Source organism: Anopheles ziemanni, chromosome 3 (genome assembly GCF_943734765.1).
Source record: "Anopheles ziemanni chromosome 3, idAnoZiCoDA_A2_x.2, whole genome shotgun sequence".
NCBI lineage: Eukaryota > Metazoa > Arthropoda > Insecta > Diptera > Culicidae > Anopheles > Anopheles ziemanni.
This window is the reverse complement of record NC_080706.1, coordinates 61,049,041-61,074,877: the sequence shown is the minus strand read 5'-3', so window position 1 is coordinate 61,074,877 and position 25,837 is coordinate 61,049,041. Positions and strand designations below refer to the sequence as shown.

General features: G+C 46.2%; 1 protein-coding gene and 1 pseudogene across 1 annotated transcript; one reads left to right on the top strand and one right to left on the bottom strand.

Annotated features, from left to right (window-relative positions):
* Positions 1–11,956: 11,956 nt before the first annotated feature.
* On the top strand, positions 11,957–14,963 carry LOC131285179 (histone H4-like; annotated as a pseudogene).
* A 5,313-nt stretch (positions 14,964–20,276) lies between these two features.
* LOC131285178 (histone H2A) lies at positions 20,277–20,651 on the bottom strand. Its single transcript, XM_058314039.1, has one exon. The coding sequence runs from the start codon at positions 20,649–20,651 to the stop codon at positions 20,277–20,279; it is 375 nt and encodes a 124-aa protein (XP_058170022.1).
* Between the last annotated feature and the right edge of the window lie 5,186 nt (positions 20,652–25,837).

Below are 25,837 nucleotides of genomic sequence, written 5' to 3'. Positions count from 1 at the left end.
AGTTAGTAAAACTTCAAGCTCTTCTACTACTGCCTCGTCCCAAGAAACCCAATCCTCCTCTTCAAATTCCTCTAACCTCTCTCCTTCTACAAACAAAAACAAAAAAAACCGATCAAAAGCACCTTGACAGCCTATCAAAGCAAACGTATTACCTCTTTTTTACCTTGAAATTTTATGCGAAATTCTTTTTATTTTTTCAAGTTCGACTCGATTAACAGATTAACGGATTTAACAAGCATATTTGCCATATCTTGGAATATAAGAGGTATTAGGAACAACCTAGACAATCTTAAATTACTCTTAATAAAATACAATCCATCATTTATTTCATTACAAGAATCTTACCAGCAACACATTCCTAATAGTTATCCATTTAATTTATATCAATGGACACACTCTCCTGCATCCACTACTTTACATTACAGTGTTTGCATTGGAGTTCACAACTGCATTCCATTTCAAACATGCGCGCTTTCTAGCCCCATTCCTACAGTTGCAGATAACATTAAGGCTCTTATCGATGCCACAATAGTGTCTATTTACCTTTTACGTACACAATTTAACAATAGGGAAAGAGAAGAATACTTTACAGACCTGACATCACAAATTTCATCATCGTCTATTATAATGAGCGATTAAAACGCAAGCCACACTCAATGGGGGAACCCCATAACCACCAGCCGTGGTCAAGTTTTGAAAAACATCTTGGATTGTTTGGACATACAGCCCATTTTTAACTCCACTTCCACGCGTTTTTGCTATGCACGCTATTTTAGACCATTGCATAGTCCCTTCAGAAATGGTAGCTTCTGTTAGGCTGAGGGTGGAAACCGACGCCTACGGTAGCGACCATTTTCCCCTTATCATTCAACACGACCTTAATATTCCGATTCCACGCACTCGTCCGCGTTGGAAATACACTGAAGCAGATTGGGACAAATATAAATCAGAATTTATTATTCTCACATTCAATATCGAATCCCCTGATGCCGAGGAGCTTTGCTATGCTATCGAAAACGCCGCCTCCGTTAGCATCCCTCGAACCAAAGGAACCCCAGGAAAGCGATATGCTCCCTGGTGGAACCAAACGGTCGGGCTTGCAATAAAAAACAGGAGAAAAGCTTTGAGAAAGTTTCGAAAAGCAAGCTTAATCATCGGAAACCCACAAATCCCCATACTTGCTGAACAATACCGAACCGCTAATCGCACGGCGAAAAAAGCGATATACACTGCTAAAACAGACTCATTCGACAAATTTGTTTCCGAGATAGATCCTTCCTTATCTACCAAAAAAATTTGGAGACGAGTGCGCGCTTTGTCTGGAAATAAAAAGAAATCCAATAGCTCAATCATTCTTCATCAAAATTCGCAATATTTCACACACCCCAAGCAAGTTGCCAACATTTTTGCAAAACAATTTTACGACACGTCTTCTACAGAAAACTATCCAACTAGATTCCGATCCCATAAGCTGGCTTCCGAACTTTCTCCTCTTGAATTTCTTTCTTGTGAAGAGGAAGAATATAACAAAACTTTTTTGTTATCTGAGCTTTCATGGGCATTAAATAAGTGCACCGGAGGCTCTGCAGGCCCCGATGGTATTGGGTAAACACTTTTGAAAAATCTTCCATGTATTGGCAAATCATTCCTGTTAAATATATTCAACGATATCTGGAGTAAAGGAGAAATTCCTACCCACTGGGAAAATAGCCTTATTATTATACTCTAAAACTTCTCACCCCGGACCAACACGCGTTTCGAAGTGGAAGAGGCACAGAAACGTACTTTGCCACATTCGAGCAATTTCTCACCGAGAGAAGAACATTAAACCTACCTGTCGATTTATCGAAAGCTTTCGACCGAACCTGGCGCCAAGGTATACTCGACCAATTTGCCCGTTGGGGCTTTGGGGGTAGACTTATGGCCTTCATCAAAGATTTTTTAACAAACAGAAGTTTCCAGGTGATTGTAGGAGCTGATTGCTCAGACAGTCGGATTTTGGAAAATGGGGTACCTCAAGGTGCCATTCTTTCGCCAACATTGTTCCTAGTCAGCATCGAATCACTCATTTTGTCCATACCAGATCACACTCGGCTTTTCCTCTATGCTGATGATGTGATTCTCACCACATCTGCACACACCTCTACACAGACCAGGAAAAACCTCCAAGCTCCATGGACAAGGTCCAACAATGGTGTCGCTGGACGGGCTTCGAGGTAGCTCCCGAAAAATGCAAAGTTCTTCGAATTTGGGCTCCAAACACAGTACTCAAGAAACGTTTAAACTCCATTAAATATAATAACTCCAATATCCCAGACGTTCGATCCGCAAAAATACTCGGAATCATTGTTGACTCCAACCTTAACTTTTTCAAACACAGTATTTACATCAAAAACACCTCCAAACCAAGATTAAACTTATTCAGATTGTTAGGATGCGGCAAGCATAGGGCTACCCGTTCTACCATGTTACAAATTTTAAACTCATGGCTCGTTCCCAAACTTCTATATGGGATAGAGTTTGTTAGTATGGAACGAGAACGTTTTGAAAGAATAATTGCTCCTCTATATCACACTGCAATACGTCTCTGTTCAGGTGTTTTTGTAAGCCCTATCCAAAGTATCCTTTCTGAATCCGGTCTTCTTCCCTTTACCCATGTAATTACCAACAAAGTAGTAGCAGCAGCCGTTCGTCAACTCGAAAGAGGCATTAAAGCAGAAAGTCCTGTAAAAAGAGCGAACGAAGCTTTGACGGCCCTTACCAGTCAATCCATCCCGCACATCTATAAACTCTGCAGAAACAGTACTCGGCCATGGAACGCACCACCTCCAAACATAGACTGGTCCATCAAAAACAAGATCCAAGCCGGATGCAATAGTACAATAGCAATTCAACAACACCACTGGCTAATACAACAACGATACCGAAACCACACGCACATCTATACCGATGGTTCGGTTCTACAAGATAATGCCGGATGTGGCATCCCCTCAGCAACAGAAACCTGCTCCATAAAATTACCGCAACACACCTCAATTTTTTCCGCCGAAGCAATAGCTCTATGTATCGCAACAGAAGAAGCAACTACAAACCATAAACCAAATATCATCTTCAGCGACAGCGCCAGCGTGTTATCAGCTTTTGAAGCAGGAAACTTGATCAACCCTCACATACAACAACTGGATGAGCTTCGGCTGGGACGAAGAATCACTTACTGTTGGATCCCTAGCCATACAGGGATTAAGGGCAACGAAATTGCTGACCGACTAGCAAATGAGGCTCGGCTTCTTCCGGATCCGGTGAGTGGGTCGGTTTCCAAAGCTGACGCCCTCAGATGGGTGGGAAAACTGGTTGCCGATCCATGGAAGAAGACATGGCACGATAACAACACCCGTTTTTTACGAATTATCAAACCCAACACAACATCATGGAAAGATTTACCCAACGCAAGAGACCAACAAATTTTATCCAGACTCCGTATCGGCCACACCAACATCACCCACAGTTACCTCTGCGAAAAATCGTCACCACCACTCAGCCAGTTTTGTGGAGTGACCATCACTGTCCAACATCTTCTAGCAGACTATTTCGGTTTCTTAGATGAGAGAGCACAATGCGATATCGGACACGATATTGTAACTACTCTATCAAATAATTTAGCACAACAAACCAAACTTTTACACTTCCTCCGATTGACTAACCTGTACAACAAAATATAAAAAAAAAGATTGATAGATTGATGGCATTCATCATTGATTGATAGATGATATCCAGATCATTGACATTGCTTGATTCGACTGGAGAAGTTCAACAAGTAAACACGTCGTGAGAGTGGTAATAGTGAATAAAGTGAGTTAAAAATAAAAAAGTGAACCCTAACCTCCTTCGGCCCTAGTATGCCGAAGAAAGGTGAGGAGAATAAACGAGGAAGGAAGGTCTCGAGCGAAAGTTCTTCGGACTCGATTGTTTCAAAACGCTCGAAAACATCTAAAACATCGGCCCAGAAGGAAGATGTCAGTGAAATGAGCACTGAAACATGCACCGGCAGCTCCAGCACCTACAGTTCTGAGACCACCAGCGTCGCATCAGACAACGAAAGTGATTTCATTGAAGTGAAGAAAAAGAAGAAAAAGACTAGCACAGTAAAAGAAATGAAAAACAAAGCTTCAGCAGCATCAAATGTCCGTTCGTTGGAAAACCCACCTGCAAATTCTGCCGCTACAATGGCAGGTAAAAATGCTAAAAAGCCCCCGGGCCCAGCTAGCAAACCACCACCCGTTGTCGTAAAGACAATATCCATTTCTGAGCTTCGCCCGGAACTCCAGGCTCGCGGTCTCACGCCGGAGTGCCGAATTAGTGGTGTAGGCACCTCCATCATCTCGCGAACCCTGGCAGAACGTGAGGGTGTGATTGCTTACCTTAATAATCGAAAGGCGGAATATTTCTCCTATGCTTCCAAGGACCAGCGGCCATTTAAAGTGGCACTCCGTGGTCTTCCTGAAACGCCGCTAGAAGAAATTGTCGAGGAACTCCGCTCAAGATACCAGCTTGAAGTCATCGAGGCTTTTGAGATGAAAAGACGTGCCTAGGGCATCCATTCAAGGTTGTACCTCGTACAATTTAAACGCGGGACCTGCTCCCTGAAGACACTAGAGGCTGTCAGATCCATCCAGCAGGTTATTGTGAGGTGGGAGGCCTATCGTGAAGGCAAAAAAGGCTCAACCCAGTGTCAACAATGCCAGCAGTTTGGACATGGTACACGCCACTGTAAAATAAATCCACGATGTGCTAAGTGTGCTGGACAACACACTACTGATACCTGCCCGTCAATGGATGAACAACACGAGGTGAAGTGCTCAAACTGCATGGGGACCCACCGAGCCGACTTTCCTGACTGTCCACAACGTGCCAAATATGTGGAAGTGAGAAACCTGGCAAGGAAAAACCGCCAAAAACATCATCCGCAGACTCCCGTTCAGCGCCAGACTACAAATAAGCCACAAGCCACAGCACCAGTGACATCGGTTTCCACAGCGACCCCGCCCTCTGTCCCAAGCAGTACCGTGTCGCCTTGGCTTCCTACACCTGGCTCCATCACCTTGGCACAGCGACTAGCCAACGCTAGAAACGCCTCGGATACACCCACTCCCGCTTCAGAAGGTGAACTGTTTACGATGGAAGAGCTTTTCAGCATCTTCACAAAAATGATGGCGAAAATCCGCCTATGCCACAATAAGGCAGATCAACTCGCCGTTATCGGAGAACTGCTGATGCTCAATGGGTAATCTACGAGCAGTCACGCTCAGTCCGTGAGGCCGCAATAAGGCAGATCAACTCGCCGTTATCGGAGAACTGCTGATGCTCAATGGGTAATCTACGAGCGTCACATGGAACGCTCAGTCCGTGAGGGCTAAAAAGATCCAACTGACCGATTTCCTAAGACTACATCGCATCGACATCGCGCTCATCGTGGAGACCCATTTGAAGCCGGACATCAGCTTCTACATCGATGAGTTCTCCATCCATCGCCTTGACAGAGTCGGAGCACGTGGTGGCGGGGTAGCCATAGTTATTCGTCGAGGCATCAAACATCAGTTGCTTCCACACTTCAATACCACCATCATTGAAGCAGTCGGCATTAAGGTCTTCACCAGCTCCGGGGAACTGCGCATTATATCTGTGTACTGCCCTCGACAGTGCACGGGTGGATCTGGAGGCGGTTTTTCGTCGCGATATAAACATCATCGCTTGCAACAATTTCCGCGCGGTTATCGGAGGGGACCTGAACGCCCGTCATCGCTTGTGGGGAAATTGGCGCCAAAACAAAAATGGAAACATCTTGGCAGAGGTCACCCAGCACGGACAGTTCATCATAGAATATCCTGATGAACCTACCGTTATTCCCAGCCGTGGCTTCCCTTCAATTTTAGATCTGTTCCTAACCAACCTCGAGATCTCCAAACCCACAACCCTGGATGAGCTTACCTCGGATCATTTCCCTGTCCTAACGAAGGTTCACCTTGACGCCAACAGAGCTCCGCCTGTTAGGAGGAAAAATTACCACTGCGTCGACTGGGCCCGCTTTGGAAGACTGGTTGACCAGCAAATCAACACCACCGAGATTTCACTGTTGTCAGCTTCTATTGAATCAGCTATAACGAACGTTGTGGAGGCTATCCGTTCGGCAGAAGCGGAGTGTGTTCCAGAGGTGTCCGTACGTGGGGAGGTGATTGTCCTTGACGACCACACTCGGCATCTCATCTCCCGTCGAAACATGCTGCGGCGTCAATACCAGCGCTCCGGGGATCAGCTTTGTAAACAGCAGGCAGCACAACTTTCCCGCATCATCCAGGATCGTGTCGAGAAAATCCGGAACAAAAACTTTGAGCGCATGGTTCAGCGGCTCCATCCTAATGCCAACGCTTTCTGGAATGTAGCTAAGACCCTCCGCTCGAAACCTAGGCCGATTCCTCCACTACTCGCAGCTGACAACGCAGTTTTACTTGACCGTGACAACAACTTGAAATTCGGATTGGAATTTTTCCCAATTGGCGGTGTCATATTTCCACCTCGCCCTGAGGCGCGGTAGTGGAGGTATAGAGTGGGAGGAGATGAGAAGAGGGTAGTGGTCACTGCCATGTGAGTCGGAGTCTATTGTGAGTTGGAAATTTTGATATGAGTCGGTGGGGAGAACGAAATGGTCCAGCGTGGAGCCAGAACCAGTCCGGGAGCAGAATCTTGTAGCAGTTGCGTTTTGGAAGGTTGAGTAACTGCCTGTATTAAAGATATCATTAATGATTCTTCCACGGGAGTTAGTGTTTCTATTGCCCCAATCCACGTGGGAGGCATTTAGGTCCCCGGTAAGGAAGGTTGGGGTAGGGAGTTGAGAGAGAAGGTTTGGAAGGTGTTCATGGACGTCTGCATTAGAAAGGGAATTTGGAGGAAGGTAGATGGAGACGAAGGTGGCAGGAAAAGGGGTGCTAATTTTGGCTGCGGAGAAGGGAAGTGGGGATTGAAATTGGCAAGGAGAGGACGGTATGTCTTTCGAAACTCCGATAGCTGTGCTTTGGTGTGGATTTGTAGTGGAAAAAGAAGTGAACCAATTGTATTTGTTTAGAGGAAAAGAATGAGGGATAGATGGAGAAAGCGTTTCCTGGAGGGAGACGATAGTTGGGTTGTGTTTGGAGATCAGGAGTTTCAGGTTTTCAATGTTACTTTTCAGGCTGCGAATATTCCAAGATAGTAGAAAGGTAGCGGTTGCGTTTGGTAAGGTCGTATTGGGATCCATTTGGGGAAAAAAGGTTTGATAAGATAGTGGTGTTTTTCCGAGATATCAGTGGGGGTTTATTTGGAGTTTTTCTTATTTTTTTTCTTTGGAGCTTTGGTTTTCGGGGGCGATGTGGCGGTCGGATTTTTCAGGTAAATCGAGGGGTTGGTCTTGTTCATAGCGGTGAGGTCTTCTTCAGAGGAGGGGCTGCTAATCGTTCTCTTCCGGGAGTTTGCGGAAGCGATCGTGGACATAGAGGCGTCCGAGCCATGTTGGGAAGCGGAGTCGGAATCATTTTCAGTGTCTGGGTAAGAGCTGTAGGTATTTACTGAGGTTTCATTGCCTTGAGTTACGGAGTTATTTGTTGGGGTTGTGGTTGTGGCTTTTTGTTCCTCTTTGTTTGTAATTAGTTTTTTGAGAAGTTGGTGTTGCTTCTCTACTTTTGCACTCATCTCCTTTAATTGGGAGGTTAGGATTGTGATAGTTTTATTAGCTTCTGCTAGTGCAGCTTCCAATGCGGATGTATTGTTTACCATTACTTGATTGGATGTAGCTTGCGCGTAGGTAATCCGGGATTGCACTGTGCTCTTGTGCAGATTGCTTTTAACAGCTATTCTTGCTTCCCCGAACGAGACATTGTGATCTACTTTGTATTTAATAACTTCAGTTTCATTTTGGTATATGGGGCAAATCCGTGAGTAGCTACTGTGGTTACCCTTACAGTTTTTGCACAAAAATTCCTCGGTGCAGGTTCCGTGTGCAGGGGAGCCGCAGGTGTAGCAAGTGTGTCCGCTTTTGCATCTCAGTCTGGTGTGGCCAAAACTGGAGCAATTGAAGCATTGCATCGGCTTAGGGTAGTACGGTCGGGTAGCGATTTGAATCGGGCCGACGCGGATGTGGCTCGGGACACGGGTAGCAGTGATCCGAAGTAGTATGGAGTTTGTGGGAACGTAATTATCATTTACCTTACGGGTAAATCTTTTGACAAAGGTTACGTTCTGCTCTTTTAAGTTTGAAAGGATGGTCTCGTCGTTAAGCTCTTTGAGCTCAGGGGCGAAAATTACACACTGTATACTGTTGAGCGTTTTGTGGTGTGCTATTTGCACGGGGGTACCATCGATAAGCTTTCTCAAGGATAGAAGCTTTGCACATTGATTCTTGTTCCGGATTTTCAGGAGATACTGCTCCCCTCCATTGAGGCACTTACCTGCTTCCGTTAACTTACCTGCACAATTCTCCAGAGACTTGCCGATGATGAATGGATTTTTAGGAAGGGAAGCGCCTTCGGCTGCTTCTAGAACTAAAAACGTGAAGTCATCCGATAGGGATCCGAACCAATCCGGAGGAGTATTATCCCTACCCGAAGGGGGAGAGGGGTCCCCCCTGTCAGTAGGAGGGTCCGGCATGTTGCCGGGTTAGCCTAAACTAACACTAACCTAAATAACAAAATTACAATAGGGCACTACGATAGAATAATTCGGTACTTAAGTAATAATATTAAAAAACACTAGAATTCTAACGAAAGCGGGTGAAACACGGGTAAATTCGATCGAGGTGATCTTTTCAACACTGGTTGGGTCAAAACCCTTTGTTTTCACATCCAGCGAAAGCGCAAAGCGCAAAACGCAAAAAGCCGGATTGCTCCGACCGAGCGTTTCTTGCTTGAGCCTGTTCGCACTGTCGCTTGGTTATACACTTGAACTCACTCACACTTGTATGAAATGGGAAAGATTGTATTCAACACTCTTCAGCTCGCTTGCTGGAACGACCACTAGGTAGGTGTTGCTTCGTCAAATGTTCGACCAAGGAAAAATAATACAAAACTGTAATACAAAACTGATGATGATGATTTAATAATTTATAGAGGTTTTGAGCCGGGAGGCTTCTTTCACCTCTTTTCTGTAAAAAAACAAAACTATATCTCTTGCATCAAATTAGACATTTTTAGAAATTTAATTAGTTTCACTTCATTTTGCGTTGTAGGAGATAAAATGATATCGATATTGTTTGAAAGGTTGCAGGCAATTCTCTGTGTAGAGTAGCCGTGGCAGTCGGTAAGAAGATGTTTAGTGGTGATTGTGATTCCGCAGAACTGACAGAGAGGAGGAGGAGATTTTTCTATTTTATGTAAGTGGGTAAGCCTAGTATGGCCGATTCTCAGCCGGGTAAGGATCCTTTGCACTTTACTGCATTGGTTGTCCCTCCACGGTGAGATATCGGTTTTAATGTATCGTAGAAAAGTGGTTTGCTGCTGAGTCCATGTTCTTTGCCATGAATTTTTAATCAAATCGGTAAGCCGGGTATTGAAATCTCTTTTTGAGAGTAGATCGTTATTAGATGGCGGTGATCGTCTGCCTATGTTTGCCAGCTCATCAGCCAACTCGTTACCGCGGATACCTACGTGCCCCGGGATCCAGCAGAGGGTGACCTGGATGTTATTTGTTCTATGAGAGGAGGCTATTTCTGTAATGGATTGGATGATTGGATCTCTACAAGTACCATTTTCAAGTGCTTGTAGGACGCTGGCACTGTCGGAAAAGATGATGTTGGGGATGTCGGGGCGGATACTTTCCTCTAGCGCTATATTCAGGGCTATGGCTTCGGCAGTAAATATGGATGTGTAATCAGGGAGTTTGATCGAACAGTTATCTATGGATGAGTGGATACCACAGCCGGCTGCCTCACTGAGGACAGATCCGTCGGTGAAAATATGGTGACGATTACTGTATTTGGTATTGATTAAGTTGAGGAAGGTAGCGGAGGCAATGGAGCTATTGCAGCCAGCTTTTAGCTGATCTTTTATGGACCAGTCAATTTTTGGAGGAAGTTGGTTCCAAGCACGGGAGTTTAGATTAATTAGTTTTGAAATATTTGGAATGGAATTACCAGAAAGAGAAATTAATTCGTTATTTGCTCTAGCTGTAAAAGCGGTTGCATTAATACCTTTTTCTAGGATCCGGGCAGCTGCTGAAACTATTTTGTGGGTGATAATGTGTTTTAGAGGGAGAGTTCCGCTTTCGCAAAGAAGAGAATTGGTAGGGCTGGTTCTAAACGCACCAGAGGAGGCTCTGATGGCGTCGTGATAGAGAGGAGAGATTTTTTTAATGAAAAATTCTGATTCTACCGAGACAATTTCGATACCATATAAAAGTTTGGGCAACAGCCAGTTATTAATGATTTTAGTTAGGGTAGCACGGGAAGCTCTATGGGTTCCCGAGCCAAGCATCCTGAAAAGATTAATTTTAGGTTTAGCATTTTTTGCTAAACTATTTATGTGAGGTTTAAATGTTAGTTTTTTATCAAAAATAACTCCAAGTATCTTAGCTTGAGGGACGTCCGGGATAGCATTGGTTCCAAAGTGAATGGGTGATTTGCGATGGAAGAAACTATTGCAGATGTGCAGGATTTTGCATTTCTCGTGCGATACCTCAAAACCTGTCCATCTGGCCCATTGTTTCACCTTGTCCATTCCCGCTTGGAGGTTTTTCCTGCATATGGATGGAGAGGAGTGGTTGGAAATGAGTATGACGTCGTCTGCATAGACTAGTGGAGTGATGTTCGTAGGGATGGATAAGAAGAGGGATTCTAGACTAATGAGGAAAAGAGTAGGAGATAAGATGGCTCCCTGCGGGACCCCGTTTTCGAGAGAGTGAATTTCCGAGGAGTTGGACCCAATAACAACCTGGAAAGTTCGTTCCGAAAGGAAGGATTGGAGATAATTTGTTAGGTTACCACCAAAACTCCATCTCTGTAGTTGTTCTAAGATAGAGTATCTCCAGGTTCGGTCGAAAGCTTTTGCAAGGTCTATGATGGCGAGATCAATATGTTGTCCATTTTTAACTTCCGATAGATGTTCCTCGAGTGTGGCAAAGTATGTTTCCGTACCAAGGCCACTTCGGAAAGCATGCTGTCTGGGGTCCAGGAGTCCACGGTCTTCCAACTCTTGGGTCAACCTACGGTTAACCATCCTCTCCATAATCTTTCCTATGCAGTTTAATAGTGATATGGGTCTGTAGCTGTCTATGGAATGGGGTGGTTTATCGGGCTTTGGGATCGGTACAATAAAACTGTTTTTCCAGTGGGGAGGGATAGTTCCAGATGACCATATGTTGTTGTAGATGGAGAGCAGGGAGTACTTACCAATAGGAGGTAGATTTTTAAGAAGGGGGTATCCAATATTATCAGGGCCGGCCGACTTACCTTTGCACTTGTTAAGCGCCCAGTGGAGTTCAGATAGGGTGAAAGGTTTATTGTACGGAAGGTTTGGGTCACTGTTGAAATGTAGGGGAATAAGTTCGGTGTTGGCTTTATGTTTTAGGAAATTTGTGGGGAAGTTTTCAGAAGCGGAAATTTCGGCAAAATGGGTGGCGAAAGCTTCCGGGGTATCTTCCGCCGGGAGGAAGGAATCATTGGATTTAATGTGAATGGTATGCGGATTTTTATACCTACCTGATAGGATACTAACTCTTCTCCACAGCTCGGCACTTGACATGGTAGGGTTAATATCTTCCACAAAGCTTGCCCAACACTTGTCTTTTTCGGCTTTTACTAAGTCTTTGGCTATTGTGTTTAGGATTTTGTATCTTTCACTTAGCTCATCCACGGGTAAGTTTCTTTGACTGGCTCTGCGGAGCATTCTGAGAGCCTTGCGACGATTTTTAATAGCAAGCGCTACCTCTTGGTTCCACCATGGCACATTTCGGCGGCCTGGGGTTCCCTTGGTGAGTTTTATGGACCGCTTTGCTGCCTCCAGAATAGCCTCACAGAGCTGTTTTTCGTTAACCGGATTATTTCGGGGAAGTAATTTTTGAAATTCGGATTGGAATTTTTCCCAATTGGCGGTGTCATATTTCCACCTCGCCCTGAGGCGCGGTGGTGGGGGTATAGAGTGGGAGGAGATGAGAAGAGGGTAGTGGTCACTGCCATGTGAGTCGGAGTCTATTGTGAGTTGGAAATTTTGATATGAGTCGGTGGGGAGAACGAAATGGTCCAGCGTGGAGCCAGAACCAGTCCGGGAGCAGAATCTTGTAGCAGTTGCGTTTTGGAAGGTTGAGTAACTGGCTGTATTAAAGATATCATTAATGATTCTTCCACGGGAATTAGTGTTTCTATTGCCCCAATCCACGTGGGAGGCATTTAGGTCCCCGGTAAGGAAGGTTGGGGTAGGGAGTTGAGAGAGAAGGTTTGGAAGGTGTTCATGGACGTCTGCATTAGAAAGGGAATTTGGAGGAAGGTAGATGGAGACGAAGGTGGCAGGAAAAGGGGTGCTAATTTTGGCTGCGGAGAAGGGAAGTGGGGATTGAAATTGGCAAGGAGAGGACGGTATGGTTTTTGAAATTCCGATCGCTGTGCTTTGGTGTGAATTTAAGGAGGAAAAGGAGGTGTACCAGTTATATTTGTTCAGCGGAAAGGATTGAGGGATAGAAGGAGAGAGCGTTTCTTGGAGGGAGATGACAGTAGGGTTGTGCTTGTTGATCAGGATTTTAAGGTTGTCAATGTTACTTTTCAGGCTGCGAATATTCCAAGATAGTAGAAAGGTAGCGGTTGCGTTTGGTAAGGTCGTATTGGGATCCATTTGGGGAAAAAAGGTTTGATAAGATAGTGGTGTTTTTCCGAGATATCAGTGGGGGTTTATTTGGAGTTTTTCTTATTTTTTTTCTTTGGAGCTTTGGTTTTCGGGGGCGATGTGGCGGTCGGATTTTTCAGGTAAATCGAGGGGTTGGTCTTGTTCATAGCGGTGAGGTCTTCTTCAGAGGAGGGGCTGCTAATCGTTCTCTTCCGGGAGTTTGCGGAAGCGATCGTGGACATAGAGGCGTCCGAGCCATGTTGGGAAGCGGAGTCGGAATCATTTTCAGTGTCTGGGTCAGAGCTGTAGGTATTTACTGAGGTTTCATGGCCTTGAGTTACGGAGTTATTTGTTGGGGTTGTGGTTGTGGCTTTTTGTTCCTCTTTGTTTGTAATTAGTTTTTTGAGAAGTTGGTGTTGCTTCTCTACTTTTGCACTCATCTCCTTTAATTGGGAGGTTAGGATTGTGATAGTTTTATTAGCTTCTGCTAGTGCAGCTTCCAATGCGGATGTATTGTTTACCATTACTTGATTGGATGTAGCTTGCGCGTAGGTAATCCGGGATTGCACTGTGCTCTTGTGCAGATTGCTTTTAACAGCTATTCTTGCTTCCCCGAACGAGACATTGTGATCTACTTTGTATTTAATAACTTCAGTTTCATGTTGGTAAATGGGGCCAATCCGTGAGTAGCTACTGTGGTTACCCTTACAGTTTTTGCACAAAAATTCCTCGGTGCAGGTTCCGTGTGCAGGGGAGCCGCAGGTGTAGCAAGTGTGTCCGTTTTTGCATCTCAGTCTGGTGTGGCCAAAGCTGGAGCAATTGAAGCATTGCATCGGCTTAGGGTAGTACGGTCGGGTAGCGATTTGAATCGGGCCGACGCGGATGTGGCTCGGGACACGGGTAGCAGTGATCCGAAGTAGTATGGAGTTTGTGGGAACGTAATTTTCATTTACCTTACGGGTAAATCTTTTGACAAAGGTTACGTTCTGCTCTTTTAAGTTTGAAAGGATGGTCTCGTCGTTAAGCTCTTTGAGCTCAGGGGCGAAAATTACACACTGTATACTGTTGAGCGTTTTGTGGTGTGCAATTTGCACGGAGGTTCCATCGATAAGCTTTCTCAGGGATAGAAGCTTTGCGCATTGATTCTTGTTCCGGATTTTCAGGAGATACTGCTCTCCTCCATTGAGGCACTTACCTGCTTCCGTTAACTTACCTGCACAATTCTCCAGAGACTTGCCGATGATGAATGGATTTTTAGGTAGGGAAGCGCCTTCGGCTGCTTCTAGAACTAAAAACGTGAAGTCATCCGATAGGGATCCGAACCAATCCGGAGGAGTATTATCCCTACCCGAAGGGGGAGAGGGGTCCCCCCTGTCAGTAGGAGGGTCCGGCATGTTGCCGGGTTAGCCTAAACTAACACTAACCTAAATAACAAAATTACAATAGGGCACTACGATAGAATAATTCGGTACTTAAGTAATAATATTAAAAAACACTACAATTCTAACGAAAGCGGGAGAAACACGGGTAAATTCGATCGAGGTGAACTTTTCAACACTGGTTGGGTCAAAACCCTTTGTTTTCACATCCAGCGAAAGCGCAAAGCGAAAAACGCAAAAAGCCGTAATACAAAACTGGGCCGAACCGCGCCGTGAAACCGCGTTTATATAGTTTCGGGTCCCTCTTCGGGTGCTCACGATCGGGCGGGTCGGGTCAATAAAAACCGTGTTTCACTGCCGAAACCATCGCAGTTCGTCGAAACCGTTCGTTCAGTTTGCATCGTGTCAACAACAACCAATTGTGTAAAGCAGCAGCATCATGACCGGCCGTGGAAAAGGAGGCAAGGGACTGGGCAAAGGAGGTGCCAAGCGTCATCGCAAAGTGCTGCGTGATAACATCCAGGGAATCACGAAACCGGCCATCCGCCGTCTGGCTCGCCGTGGCGGTGTGAAGCGTATTTCCGGCCTGATCTACGAAGAAACTCGCGGTGTGCTGAAAGTGTTCCTCGAGAACGTGATCCGTGATGCCGTGACGTACACCGAGCACGCCAAGCGCAAGACCGTCACCGCCATGGACGTCGTGTACGCCCTGAAACGCCAGGGACGCACCCTGTACGGTTTCGGAGGTTAAGCTGCGCGAACAGCCCCGCTTGTTGGCAAACACAAAAATCGGTCCTTTTCAGGACCACCAAAACTGTTCCGGAAAGATATATTTCCTGCTCATTCGTATCAAACTAAGCTTTTGTGGCTCTCCCGACGCCCCGGCACATTTGCCGCCAAAAACGCCAGAGAAAACAAAACAAAAAAAAAAATGCGACTTGACTACTCCTCTCCTTCTTACCCCATTCCCCATGCCCGAAACGATATCCGATGGCATCCACAGCGAGTGGTACGGTGTACCGCGCATAGTGGTGGTGGTGGTAGTGGTGATGCGCGATACACTACCGACGGTTCTGATTCTCGGATATGTGACCGATTCGTTTTTTAACACGACGACCCACTGAGAGTTCGTAGAAAGGCACCGGTCTACCTCACGGGGCTCGGTGTGGCATACGGGGAAGTAGTAGTAGTAAAATTTCTTTTATTGATTTGTATAATTCATTACATTTTGGTGTTTTGCGAGATTTAGCGATCGCACGCATTTCATTCGCTACATGAGAATTTTGCCTAAGAGGCAGTTTGATCTTGCATAAGTTTTCAGGTGTTATGCCAATGGCAATGGGAGTGTTAACCTTAATCTTATCTTAACCTATTCCTAACCTAATATTAACCTATTATTAACCTACTATTTACACCAAGCCTCTAATCAGTTCATGGGGTGAGGCTTGCATGGTGGATCTCAGTCGATCCGTTACTTCAAATGCTATTACGTCTAGCGCTTTCGTGTCTGTTACATTATAAAGCTCCTCTAGACGCGTTCTAGGAGGAGCATTTAATATTAGTACAAGAAATCTATTCAGTGCCGTTTGTACGCGTTTCAGGTTAGTGGCGGCACAGGAGCTCCAAACTGAGATTGCATATGTGGCCGCAGGCAGAACAATTTGTTTGTAGACCGCAATTTTGTTCTGTTTGTGCAGGGTCGATTTCCGATTTATCAGCGGGTACAGCAGCTTAAGCAAAACTGCAATACGGTTCGCAAGTTGGCGCGTGTGGTGGTGGAATAGAAGCCGATTGTCGATCGTGACGCCCAAGTACCGAACCGACTGCTGCCATGGTACTGGTGTTGAGCCCACTTTGAGACGGGATTGCTCCGGAGGTTGCAGCAGGTTTTTCCTCAGACGATACGGGATGACCATCGCTTGCGTCTTCTCGTTGTTAAGCTTTATCTTCCAGCTTGCGGCGTATTGCTGGAAGATGTCGAGAGCCCGTTGACCGCTGTTCCTCAACTCTGCTGGAGTGCGACCCTTGGTGGTGATGGCAGTGTCATCAGCGTAGAGGTATATTTCCGAACCCCTTGGTAACTCTGGAAGATCCGCCGTAAACAGAGTGTACAGCAAGGGGCCCAGGATGCTGCCCTGTGGGACGCCTGCCGCGATGTTGGTTGGGCTGGATGACACTGATCCCAGGGTCACCCGGAAGGTTCGTTGCCGCAGGTAGTTGCTGGTCAGCTTTACAAGATATAGAGGAAGCCGGAAGGAGAGCATTTTGTGCACAAGCCCATCATGCCAAACGCTGTCGAAAGCCTTCTCCACATCCAGCATGACGACCGCAGTGGACTTACCGACCCTCTTGTTCTTTTCAATGTTGGTTTTTAGCCTCAGGAGTTGATGTGCTGTTGAGTGTCCTGATCTAAAGCCGAACTGCTGAGGAGGCAATATTTGGGGATCTTCCATCGCATCTCGAAGCCTCCAACATATTAGCCTCTCAAAAAGCTTTCCAAGAATGCTCAGCAGGCTGATAGGGCGATAGCTGGAGGCCCTCGTTGGATCTTTGCCAGGTTTCAGTATAGGTTTCACCTTTGCCGTCTTCCAACTCTGCGGATAGTGTTGCAGTTCGAGGCAGCAGTTTACGATGTTCGTGAGGAGGGAGAGGGCTCGGAGTCGGAGATGTTTGAGAAGGATGCCCAGAATGCCATCAAAGCCAGGGGCTTTCATGTTCCTCATCATCCTTAGGGCATGACACACCTCCTCGACGGTGATGCGATCCTCTGGTGGCAGGGTTGGCTGTTCAGAGTTAACTCTGGCCACTGATGAAGCCGCCTCGGCCTCATGAGGGCTGGACATACTAAGGCCAATCCGATGAGCATCCTCGAAGTGTTGGGCGAGGGCACCAGTCTTCTCCGTAGGAGTAAGTAAAACTGCGTTGTCAGCTGCGAGTAGTGGAGGAATCGGCCTGGGTTTAGTGCGGAGGGTCTTAGCTACTTTCCAGAAAGCGTTGGCGTTGGGATGGAGCCGCCGCACCATGCGCTCAAAGTTTTTGTTCCTGATTTTCTCGACACGATCCTGGATGATGCGGGAAAGTTGAGCTGCCTGCTGTTTACAAAGCTGATCCCCGGTGCGCTGGTATTGACGCCGCAGCATGTTTCGACGGGAGATGAGATGTCGAGTGTGATCGTCTAGGACAATTACCTCTCCCCGTGCGGACACCTCTGGAACACACTCCGCCTCTGCCGAACGGATAGCCTCCACCACGTTCGTTATAGCTGATTCAATAGAAGCTGGAGACAGTGAAATCTCGGTGGTGGTGATTTGCTGGTCAACCAGTCTTCCAAAGCGGGCCCAGTCGACACAGTGGTAGTTTTTCCTCCTAACAGGCGGAGCTCTGCTGGCGTCAAGGTGAACCTTCGTTAGGACAGGGAAATGATCCGAGGTTAGCTCATCCAGGGTGGTGGGTTTGGAGATCTGCAGGTTGGTTAGGAACAGATCTAAAATTGAAGGGAAGCCACGGCTGGGAATAACGGTAGGTTCATCAGGATGTTCAATGATGAACTGTCCATGCTGTGCGACCTCTGCCAAGATGTTTCCATTTTTATTTTGGCGCCTATTTCCCCACAAGCGATGACGGGCGTTCAGGTCCCCTCCGATAACCGAGCGGAAATTGTTGCAGGCGATGATGTTAATGTCGCGACGAAAAACCGCATCCAGATCACCCGTGCACTGTCGAGGGCAGTACACAGATATAATGCGCAGTTCCCCGGAGCTGGTGAAGACCTTAATGCCGACTGCTTCAATGATGGTGGTATTGAAGTGCGGAAGCAACTGATGTTTGATGCCTCGACGAACAACGATGGCTACCCCGCCACCACGTGCTCCGACTCTATCAAGGCGGTGGATGGAGTATTCATCGATGTAGAAGCTGATGTCTGGCTTCAGATGGGTCTCCACGATGAGCGCGATGTCGATGCGATGTAGTTTTAGGAAATCGGCCAGTTGAATCTTTTTAGCCCTCACGGACTGGGCGTTCCATGTGACTACTCGCAGATTACCCATTGAGCATCAGCAGTTCTCCGATAACGGCGAGTTGATCTGCCTTATTGCGGCAAAGGCGGATTTTTGCCAACATTTTTGTGAAGATGCTAAAAAGCTCTTCCATCGTGAACAGTTCACCTTCCGGAGCAGGAGCGGGTGTATCCGAGGCGTTTCTAGCGTTGGCTAGCCGCTGTGCCAAGGTGATGGAGCCAGGTGTAGGAAGCCAAGGCGACGCGGTACTGCTTGGAGCAGAGGGCGGCGTCACTGTGGAAACCGATGTCACTGGGGCTGTGGCTTGTGGCTTACTTGCAGTCTGGCGCTGAGCAGGAGTCTGCGGATGCTGGTGTTTTTGGCGGTTTTTCCTTGCCAGGTTTCTTACTTCTACATATTTAGCACGTTGTGGGCAGTCAGGATGGTCGGCTCGGTGAGTTCCCATACAGTTTGAGCACTTCACCTCTTGCTGTTCATCCATTGCAGGGCAGGTATCAGTAGTGTGTTGTCCAGCACACTTAGCACATCGTGGATTGATTTTGCAGTGGCGTGTACCATGTCCAAACTGCTGGCACTGTTGACACTGGGTAGGACCTTTTTTGCCTCCACGATAGGCCTCCCATCTTACAATAACCTGCTGGATGGATCTGACCGCCTCTAGTGTCTTCAGGGAGCAGGTCCCACGTTTAAGGTGTACGAGGTACAACCTTGAATGGATGCCCTCAGCACGTCTTTTCATCTCAAAAGCCTCGATGACTTCAAGCTGGTATCTTGAGCGGAGTTCCTCGACAATTTCTTCTAGCGGCGTATCAGGAAGACCCCGGAGTACCACTTTAAATGGCCGCTGGTCCTTGGCAGCATAAGAAAAATATTCCGCCTTTCGATGATTAAGGTATGCAATCACACCCTCACGTTCTGCCAGGGATCGCGAGATAATGGAGGTGCCTACTCCACTAATTCGGAACTCCGGCGTGAGACCGCGAGCCTGGAGCTCCGGGCGCAGCTCAGAAATGGGTATTGTCTTTACGACAACGGGTGGTGGTTTGCTAGCTGGGCCCGGGGGCTTTTTAGCATTTTTACCTGCCATTGTAGCGGCAGAATTTGCAGGTGTGTTTTCCGACGGACGGACTTTTGATGATGTTGAAGCTTTGTTTTTCATATCTTTAACTGTGCTTGTCTTCTTCTTCTTTTTCTTCACTTCAATGAAGTCACTTTCGTTGTCTGATGCGACGCTGGTGGCCTCAGAACTGTAGGTGCTGGAACTGCCGGTGCATGTTTCAGTGCTCATTTCACTGACATCTTCCGTCTGGGCCGATGTTTTAGATGTTTTCGAGCGTTTTGACACAATCGAGTCCGAAGAACTTTCGCTCGAGACCTTCCTTCCTCTTTTCTTCTCCTCACCTTTCTTCGGCATAATAAGGCCGAAGGAGGTTAGGGTTCACTTTTTTATTTTTATATCACTTTATTCACTATTATCACTCCACGACGTGTTTACTCGTTGCATCAACCATCAACGCCTATCTATCTACCGGGCATCAACCAACCAACCTAACCAACATACGGGGAAAAGAACGCTTTGGTCGTTTACATTGTTAAATTCCCTACCTGTAGAGCGCGTAGCGTTGGCCGTTTCTAACGCGATGATCAAAACCCATCACTTTTCATGGCCACCACCACCAACGCATGTGTTCGGGTAGAAATGAGCGGAAAAAGCTACATACCTGATATGAAGCAAAATGGTTTGCCCCGTTTAACCTACCAAACTTGCGATGTTACTTCACACATTGAGACACATTGCTTGAGTTAATTTTAAACATTTCTTTCGTTGTTTTCCAGCCATACTGTGAAATTACGTCCATTTAACCATTTAACTACTGAAACTGAACTGAAACCAACTGGCATGGGCACTGAATGTAGTGAAATAAACCTTTATCACACGATTTTGTCGCCCTGAAAAGGACGGTTTTTGTGACGGTGAGATCTTCGGCGGGGTTTGTGAGCGCGACACGGTGCCGCGCGGCGGGGTGAGCACGAGAGAGCACGCCTTATGCCTTCTTTTCCGTCTTCTTCGGCAACAGCACGGCCTGAATGTTGGGCAGCACACCACCTTGGGCGATGGTCACACCGGAAAGCAGCTTGTTCAACTCTTCGTCGTTGCGGATGGCCAGCTGCAGATGGCGCGGGATGATGCGCGTCTTCTTGTTGTCACGGGCGGCGTTACCGGCCAACTCGAGCACTTCCGCGGCCAGATACTCCATCACGGCCGCCAGATACACCGGTGCGCCGGCACCGACGCGCTCGGCATAGTTACCCTTGCGCAGCAGACGATGAATACGGCCGACCGGGAACTGCAGACCGGCACGATTCGAGCGGGACTTTGCCTTTCCCTTCACTTTACCACCCTTGCCGCGTCCAGACATTTTCGATTGTTTAACGAGAGGGATACGTGGTGCTCACTCGAAGAGGTTCTCTTTCAAACTTTTTTTTTTTTTTTTTTTTTTTTTTTTTTTTTTTTTTTTATTAAAGAGATTTTGCGCCTTAACGGCGACATTCATCTCTATCTTAAATTAATGTTACATATTAGGGGAATGTTTGGAATCATGGGATAGTTCAAGGATAGGAATGGGTGGGGAGGGGAACAATATTGCCTTAATTTAAATTTAAGATTAGGTTTGTTTTTCATTTTTATTTATTCTTTCCTTTCTGTTAAATTTCTTTATATATTTTAATTTCTTTCAAAAATTGTATGATGTTGTCTTCGCTTGTGGGGTCGTTGCTGAGGGCGGATTCTAGGTTTAGTGGGATGTTGAATTGCTGTCTAGCTGTAGTATGGGCTCTGCATTCAACTATGATATGATTGACGGTGAGCTGGCATCCACAGGTGATGCACATTGGTGGTGGGCTGTTCTTCGTGAAAAGGTAGCTATGAGTCAGTCGGGTGTGTCCTATTCTGATGCGGGTGAGGATTCGTTGGTCGCGTGGTTTCGGTGTGTCATTCCATGGTAGTGTGGTTGGTTTGATGCTGTGAAGTTTGGCGTCGATGAGCGATCTCCATTTGCGTTCCCAAGATGAGCGTACTTCGTCTTGGGCCCAGCGGAGGAGGTCTCTCTTCGGGAAAGGTGTCTCGATGGTGTCCGGTTTCGCTCGACCTTCGTTCGCCAATCGGTCGGCGGCTTCGTTTCCAGCGATTCCCATGTGACTCGGTATCCAGCAAAGGGTGATGTTCCGAGTGGCTAGATGTTCGTCAATGGATTGTATGTAGGGATGTCTTGATGTTCCTTTTTCTATTGCTTGAAGTGCGCTTGCGGAATCTGTAAATATAACGTTAGCTTTGTTGTCTATTGTGGCCTCATCGGCTGCTATTAGGAGGGCTAAAGCTTCTGCGGAAAAGATCGATAAATTATTATTGAGTTTAAGACTGCTAGATGTAGTTTCCGAGTATATTCCACATCCGGTTTCATTCGCTTGAACGGAACCGTCTGTGTAGATGTGGTGATGTGTTTTGTACTTGCCATTGATGAGCTGCTGGAAGAGTTGTTGAGCAATGGTGGGGTTGTAGTTGTCCTTTTTAATGTCTTTCATTGTCCAGTCTATGTTGGGTTTTGTTGCGTTCCAGGGTCTGTCTTTGAGTCTGTTTAGTTTTTCTATTTCTAAGAGTTCTTTGGTGGTAATTTGTTTGAAGAGGGTTTTGGTTCTGTTGGTGAGGGGCTGAGCTGGGAAATTTTTCTCGTTGAGTCGTGCTTGTGCTGATACTAGTCTATTGAGTAAAATGTGACTGAAAGGGAGCTGTCCGGATTCGCAGATTAACGAAGGTATAGGACTGGTGCGGAAAGCTCCTGAGATTTGTCTCAGGGCCTGGTTGTAAATTTTCTCTACTTTGGTTTGGATGTTAGGGCCGCCTCTAGAGTAGAATTCGGCGCCAAATAGTATTTTCGGAACAAGCCAGCCGTTCATGACCTTCAGCAGGGTTTCGCGAGAAGCTCGCTTTTTACCGCAGCCAAGATACTTGAACAGCTGTAGTTTGTTTTTGGTGGAAGATTGGAGATATTGAGTGTGTGGTATGAAGCTAAGAGTTGAGTCAATGACTACTCCTAGAATTTTGGTTTTTGTTACGTTAGGAATTCTGGAGTTATTGATGTATAGTGGTTTTGAGCGGCGGGCAGAAAATTGGGAAAAACAGATGATTTTGCTTTTCTCAGGGGAAATGTCGTAGCCTGTGAAGCGGGACCACTGTTGTAATTTGTCAAGTCCTTTCTGAAGAGATTGTTGTGTTTGTTTCGGTGTTGAGCCGGTAGCTATCAGAAGGATATCATCGGCGTATATGAGTGGCGTGATGTTTTCTGGGAGTGAGTTTATAAGTGTCTGTGTTGTGATGTTGAATAGTGTAGGGGAGAGAATGGCGCCTTGAGGGACACCATTTTCTAACTGTCTTACTGATGATCGGGTGTTTCCTATTATTGTCTGAAAGGTTCGGTCTGAGAGAAAGCTGGAGATGAAGGAAGCAAGGTTTCCTCCGATGCCCCAGCGCGATAACTGATCTAAGATCGGGTATCTCCATGCTCGATCAAAAGCCTTGGAGATGTCTATTGTTGCACAGGAGATTTGTTCGTTTTTAGAAAAAGATTTCTGGATTATTGTTTCTAATGAGGCGAAATAGGATTCTGTGCCGCGCCCTGCACGATAAGCGTGCTGAGCGTCGCTGAGCAGGTTTTGGCTTTCGAGAATGTAAACCAAACGACGATTTACCATTCTCTCTAGCACTTTTCCTACGCAGTTTAAGAGTGATATGGGGCGATAGTTTGTTGCTTCGTGTGGGTTTTTGTCTGGTTTGGGTATGGGGACTATTAAGCTATTTTTCCAGTTCGAGGGTATATTGCCAGTGTGCCAGATGTCGTTGTATATGGATAAGAGGGTCAGTTTTCCTGAATGGGGTAGATTTTGAAGCAGTGGGTAGCCGATGTCATCCGGTCCTGCAGACTTCCCTTTGCACTTGTAGAGTGCCCAGGTAAGTTCTGCAGCGTCGAAAGGTTTGTTGTAGGGAGCGTTCGTTTGGGTAGGAAAATTGATTTCGTGGAGTTCTGCTGTCTGTTTGGTCCTTTGGAATGGGATTGAGTATTGTTGGGTAGACGAGGTATTGTAAAAATGTTCGTTGAAAGTTTCTGCTATTACTGCTGGGTCTGTGGTGTACGTGTTATTCAGGTAAAGGATTGGTTTGGGTTTTTTGTAAGTTCCGTTGAGGAGAGAAACCCGTTGCCACATTTCTTGACAGGTCATGTCTGGGTTTATTTCTTCAACGAAACGTCCTCTAGAGTCTTCTTTTGCCTTTTCTGTGATTATTTTTGCATGTTTGTTGGCTGTCCGATATGTTTCTGCTAAAGCAAGGATTTGAGGGGTTGTTGGAGGGTTGTTTTTGGTTGCTCGGCGGAGCATCCTTAGGGCTTTTCTACGGGATTTTATGGCTTGGGCTACGTCCGCGTTCCACCAGGGGTTGCGTCGTTTTCTTGGTTTGTTGGAACTTTGGGGAATGAATCTATTTGCTGTTTGTTGAATAAGGTTTGTAAATTGTTCTGCTGTCCAGTTTTGTTGATAAGTTGTGCAAAAGTCTATTTCCTTTTGGTAACCAATCCAGTCGGCTTGTTGATATATGTACTTTGGGCGAAGTTGGGATTCGGAAGGATTGTCGTTAAGTTGCAGCATGACAGGGAAATGATCACTGCCATACGTGTCGGTTTCTACGTCTGTTTGTAGTTGTTGTGTTAGTTGGGAGGATAGTATTGCCAAGTCGAGTGTGCTTTGATGTCCGTTGTGTGATGAGATTCTGGTGGGTTTGTTTGGATTGGTAATTATGAGGTCATTTCTGATGGAAAAATCAACTATCACCCTCCCCCGTGGCGTGATATGGCTACCACCCCAAATGGGATGATGACTGTTGAAATCTCCAAGAAAGACGACTGGTTTGGGAACTTTGTCTATTAGGTCTTGTAGTTTTGAGTTGAGATTAGGAATGTTTTGGTTTTGGAGATAGATGCTGATGAAGGTGGCTTTGATTGGGCATTTTAGTTGTACTGCTACGGCAGGGAGGTCTGTGTTGGTATTGAGTGTTTTGTGAGGATAGTCTTTGTGTATGCCTAGGCAGACATTGTGATGGGGTGGATTGGATTCTTTGAAATACCATTTGTAATTGTTGTTTATGTGTCTTCGGGGGTATGCTTCTTGTAATGATATAACAATCGGTGAATGTTTGTCAATTAAAAGTAGGAGGTTGTTAATATTCGAGTTGATGCTACGTATGTTCCATTGTAGTGCTAATTTGTTTGTCATTTTTAAAAAGGGGGTTGTTTTCTTATTCAGATAGTTTGTTTAAGAGCGTAGGTCCGTTAGAATGTGTCTTGGGGCTTGCTAGGGTCGTTTCTTTGAGTCTAACTCGTGTGTGTTTGTTAGCCGTTCCGCTTTTTGTTCTTTTTGGTGTCTTTCTTGGGAGTGTTTTGGGTGTCGCTTTGTTTGGGTGCAAGTTTCTGTGATTTTTTGTTCGTTAAGCGAAGGTCTTCTTCGGATGAGTTTGGTCGGGTGTTTCTGCGTTTTTGGGTTGTTTTCGTTTCGTGTTCCTGTGTATTGTTCGAGGTGGAGTTTGAAGTTTCGGAGTCAGATGTCGCGGTGGACATCTCTTCGTCGGATTCTTCAGTGTCTTCAGTTTCGGTGGTTGTGTTGTTTTGTTCAAGTTTTTCCGTAAGTGTTTTTATTTGCAGTTGGAGGGCTGCGACCAAGGAAGTAAGGTCAGCGATTTGTTGGTCTCGTGGGTCGATTTTCTTCAAAGCGTCAAGTCGGTTGTTAACTGATTTTCGGTTTTGTTCTTCGTACTGTTTCCGTGCTTCAAAAAATGTGATTCCACAGTCCACTTTGATATGGATGATGTTTTGTTCATCAACATATCTTGGGCAGGAGCGACTCAAAGAGTTGTGGTCTCCGTCACAGTTCTTGCACTTCGGGGCAGCATTGCAAGTGCCGTGCGCGTCCTGGTTACAGTTTGAGCAAACTGGAACAGGCGACGGGCATTTTGCTTTGCTGTGACCGAATTTGGCACAGTTAAAACATTGCATGGGTCGGGGGTAGTAGGTCCGGGTCTTTATTTGTAGTAGTCCAATGCGGATGTTTGTGGGCACGAGCACTGAATCTATAGTTAACAGGAAAGAGTTTGTCTCCGTTGTTTCGTTGTTGTTGCGTCGCAGGAATCGTCTAACTGCTGTCACTTTTTGGTCCACTAGGTTTTCCAGGATTTCTTCGTCCGTTAGTCCTTTTAGTTCCGGGCATGTGATGACACATTGCACGCGGTTTAAAAATGGGTGTTCCGTGATCAGTACGGGGGTATTGTCCGATAGCTGCGTGATTGTCTGTAGTTTGTCAAATTGGTTCTTAGATCTGGTTTTTAATAAATACCTGGTTCCTTTGTTGATCGGAGCGCAGGGTTCCATATCGCCTACAATGCTGGTTAAACTTTTGCTGATGAGGAACGGGTTTTTCGGCAGCTGGAGTCCTTCTGGTGCTTGTAGGATTAAGTAAAGGAGTTCGCCATTTACTCCTTTCGGGTCCATCCATTCCGGTGCTAGGC

What these genes read in the sequence shown, in the direction of transcription:
- LOC131285178 (XM_058314039.1), bottom strand. Translation starts at nt 20,651, where the DNA reads ATGTCTGGACGCGGCAAGGGTGGTAAAGTGAAGGGAAAGGCAAAGTCC.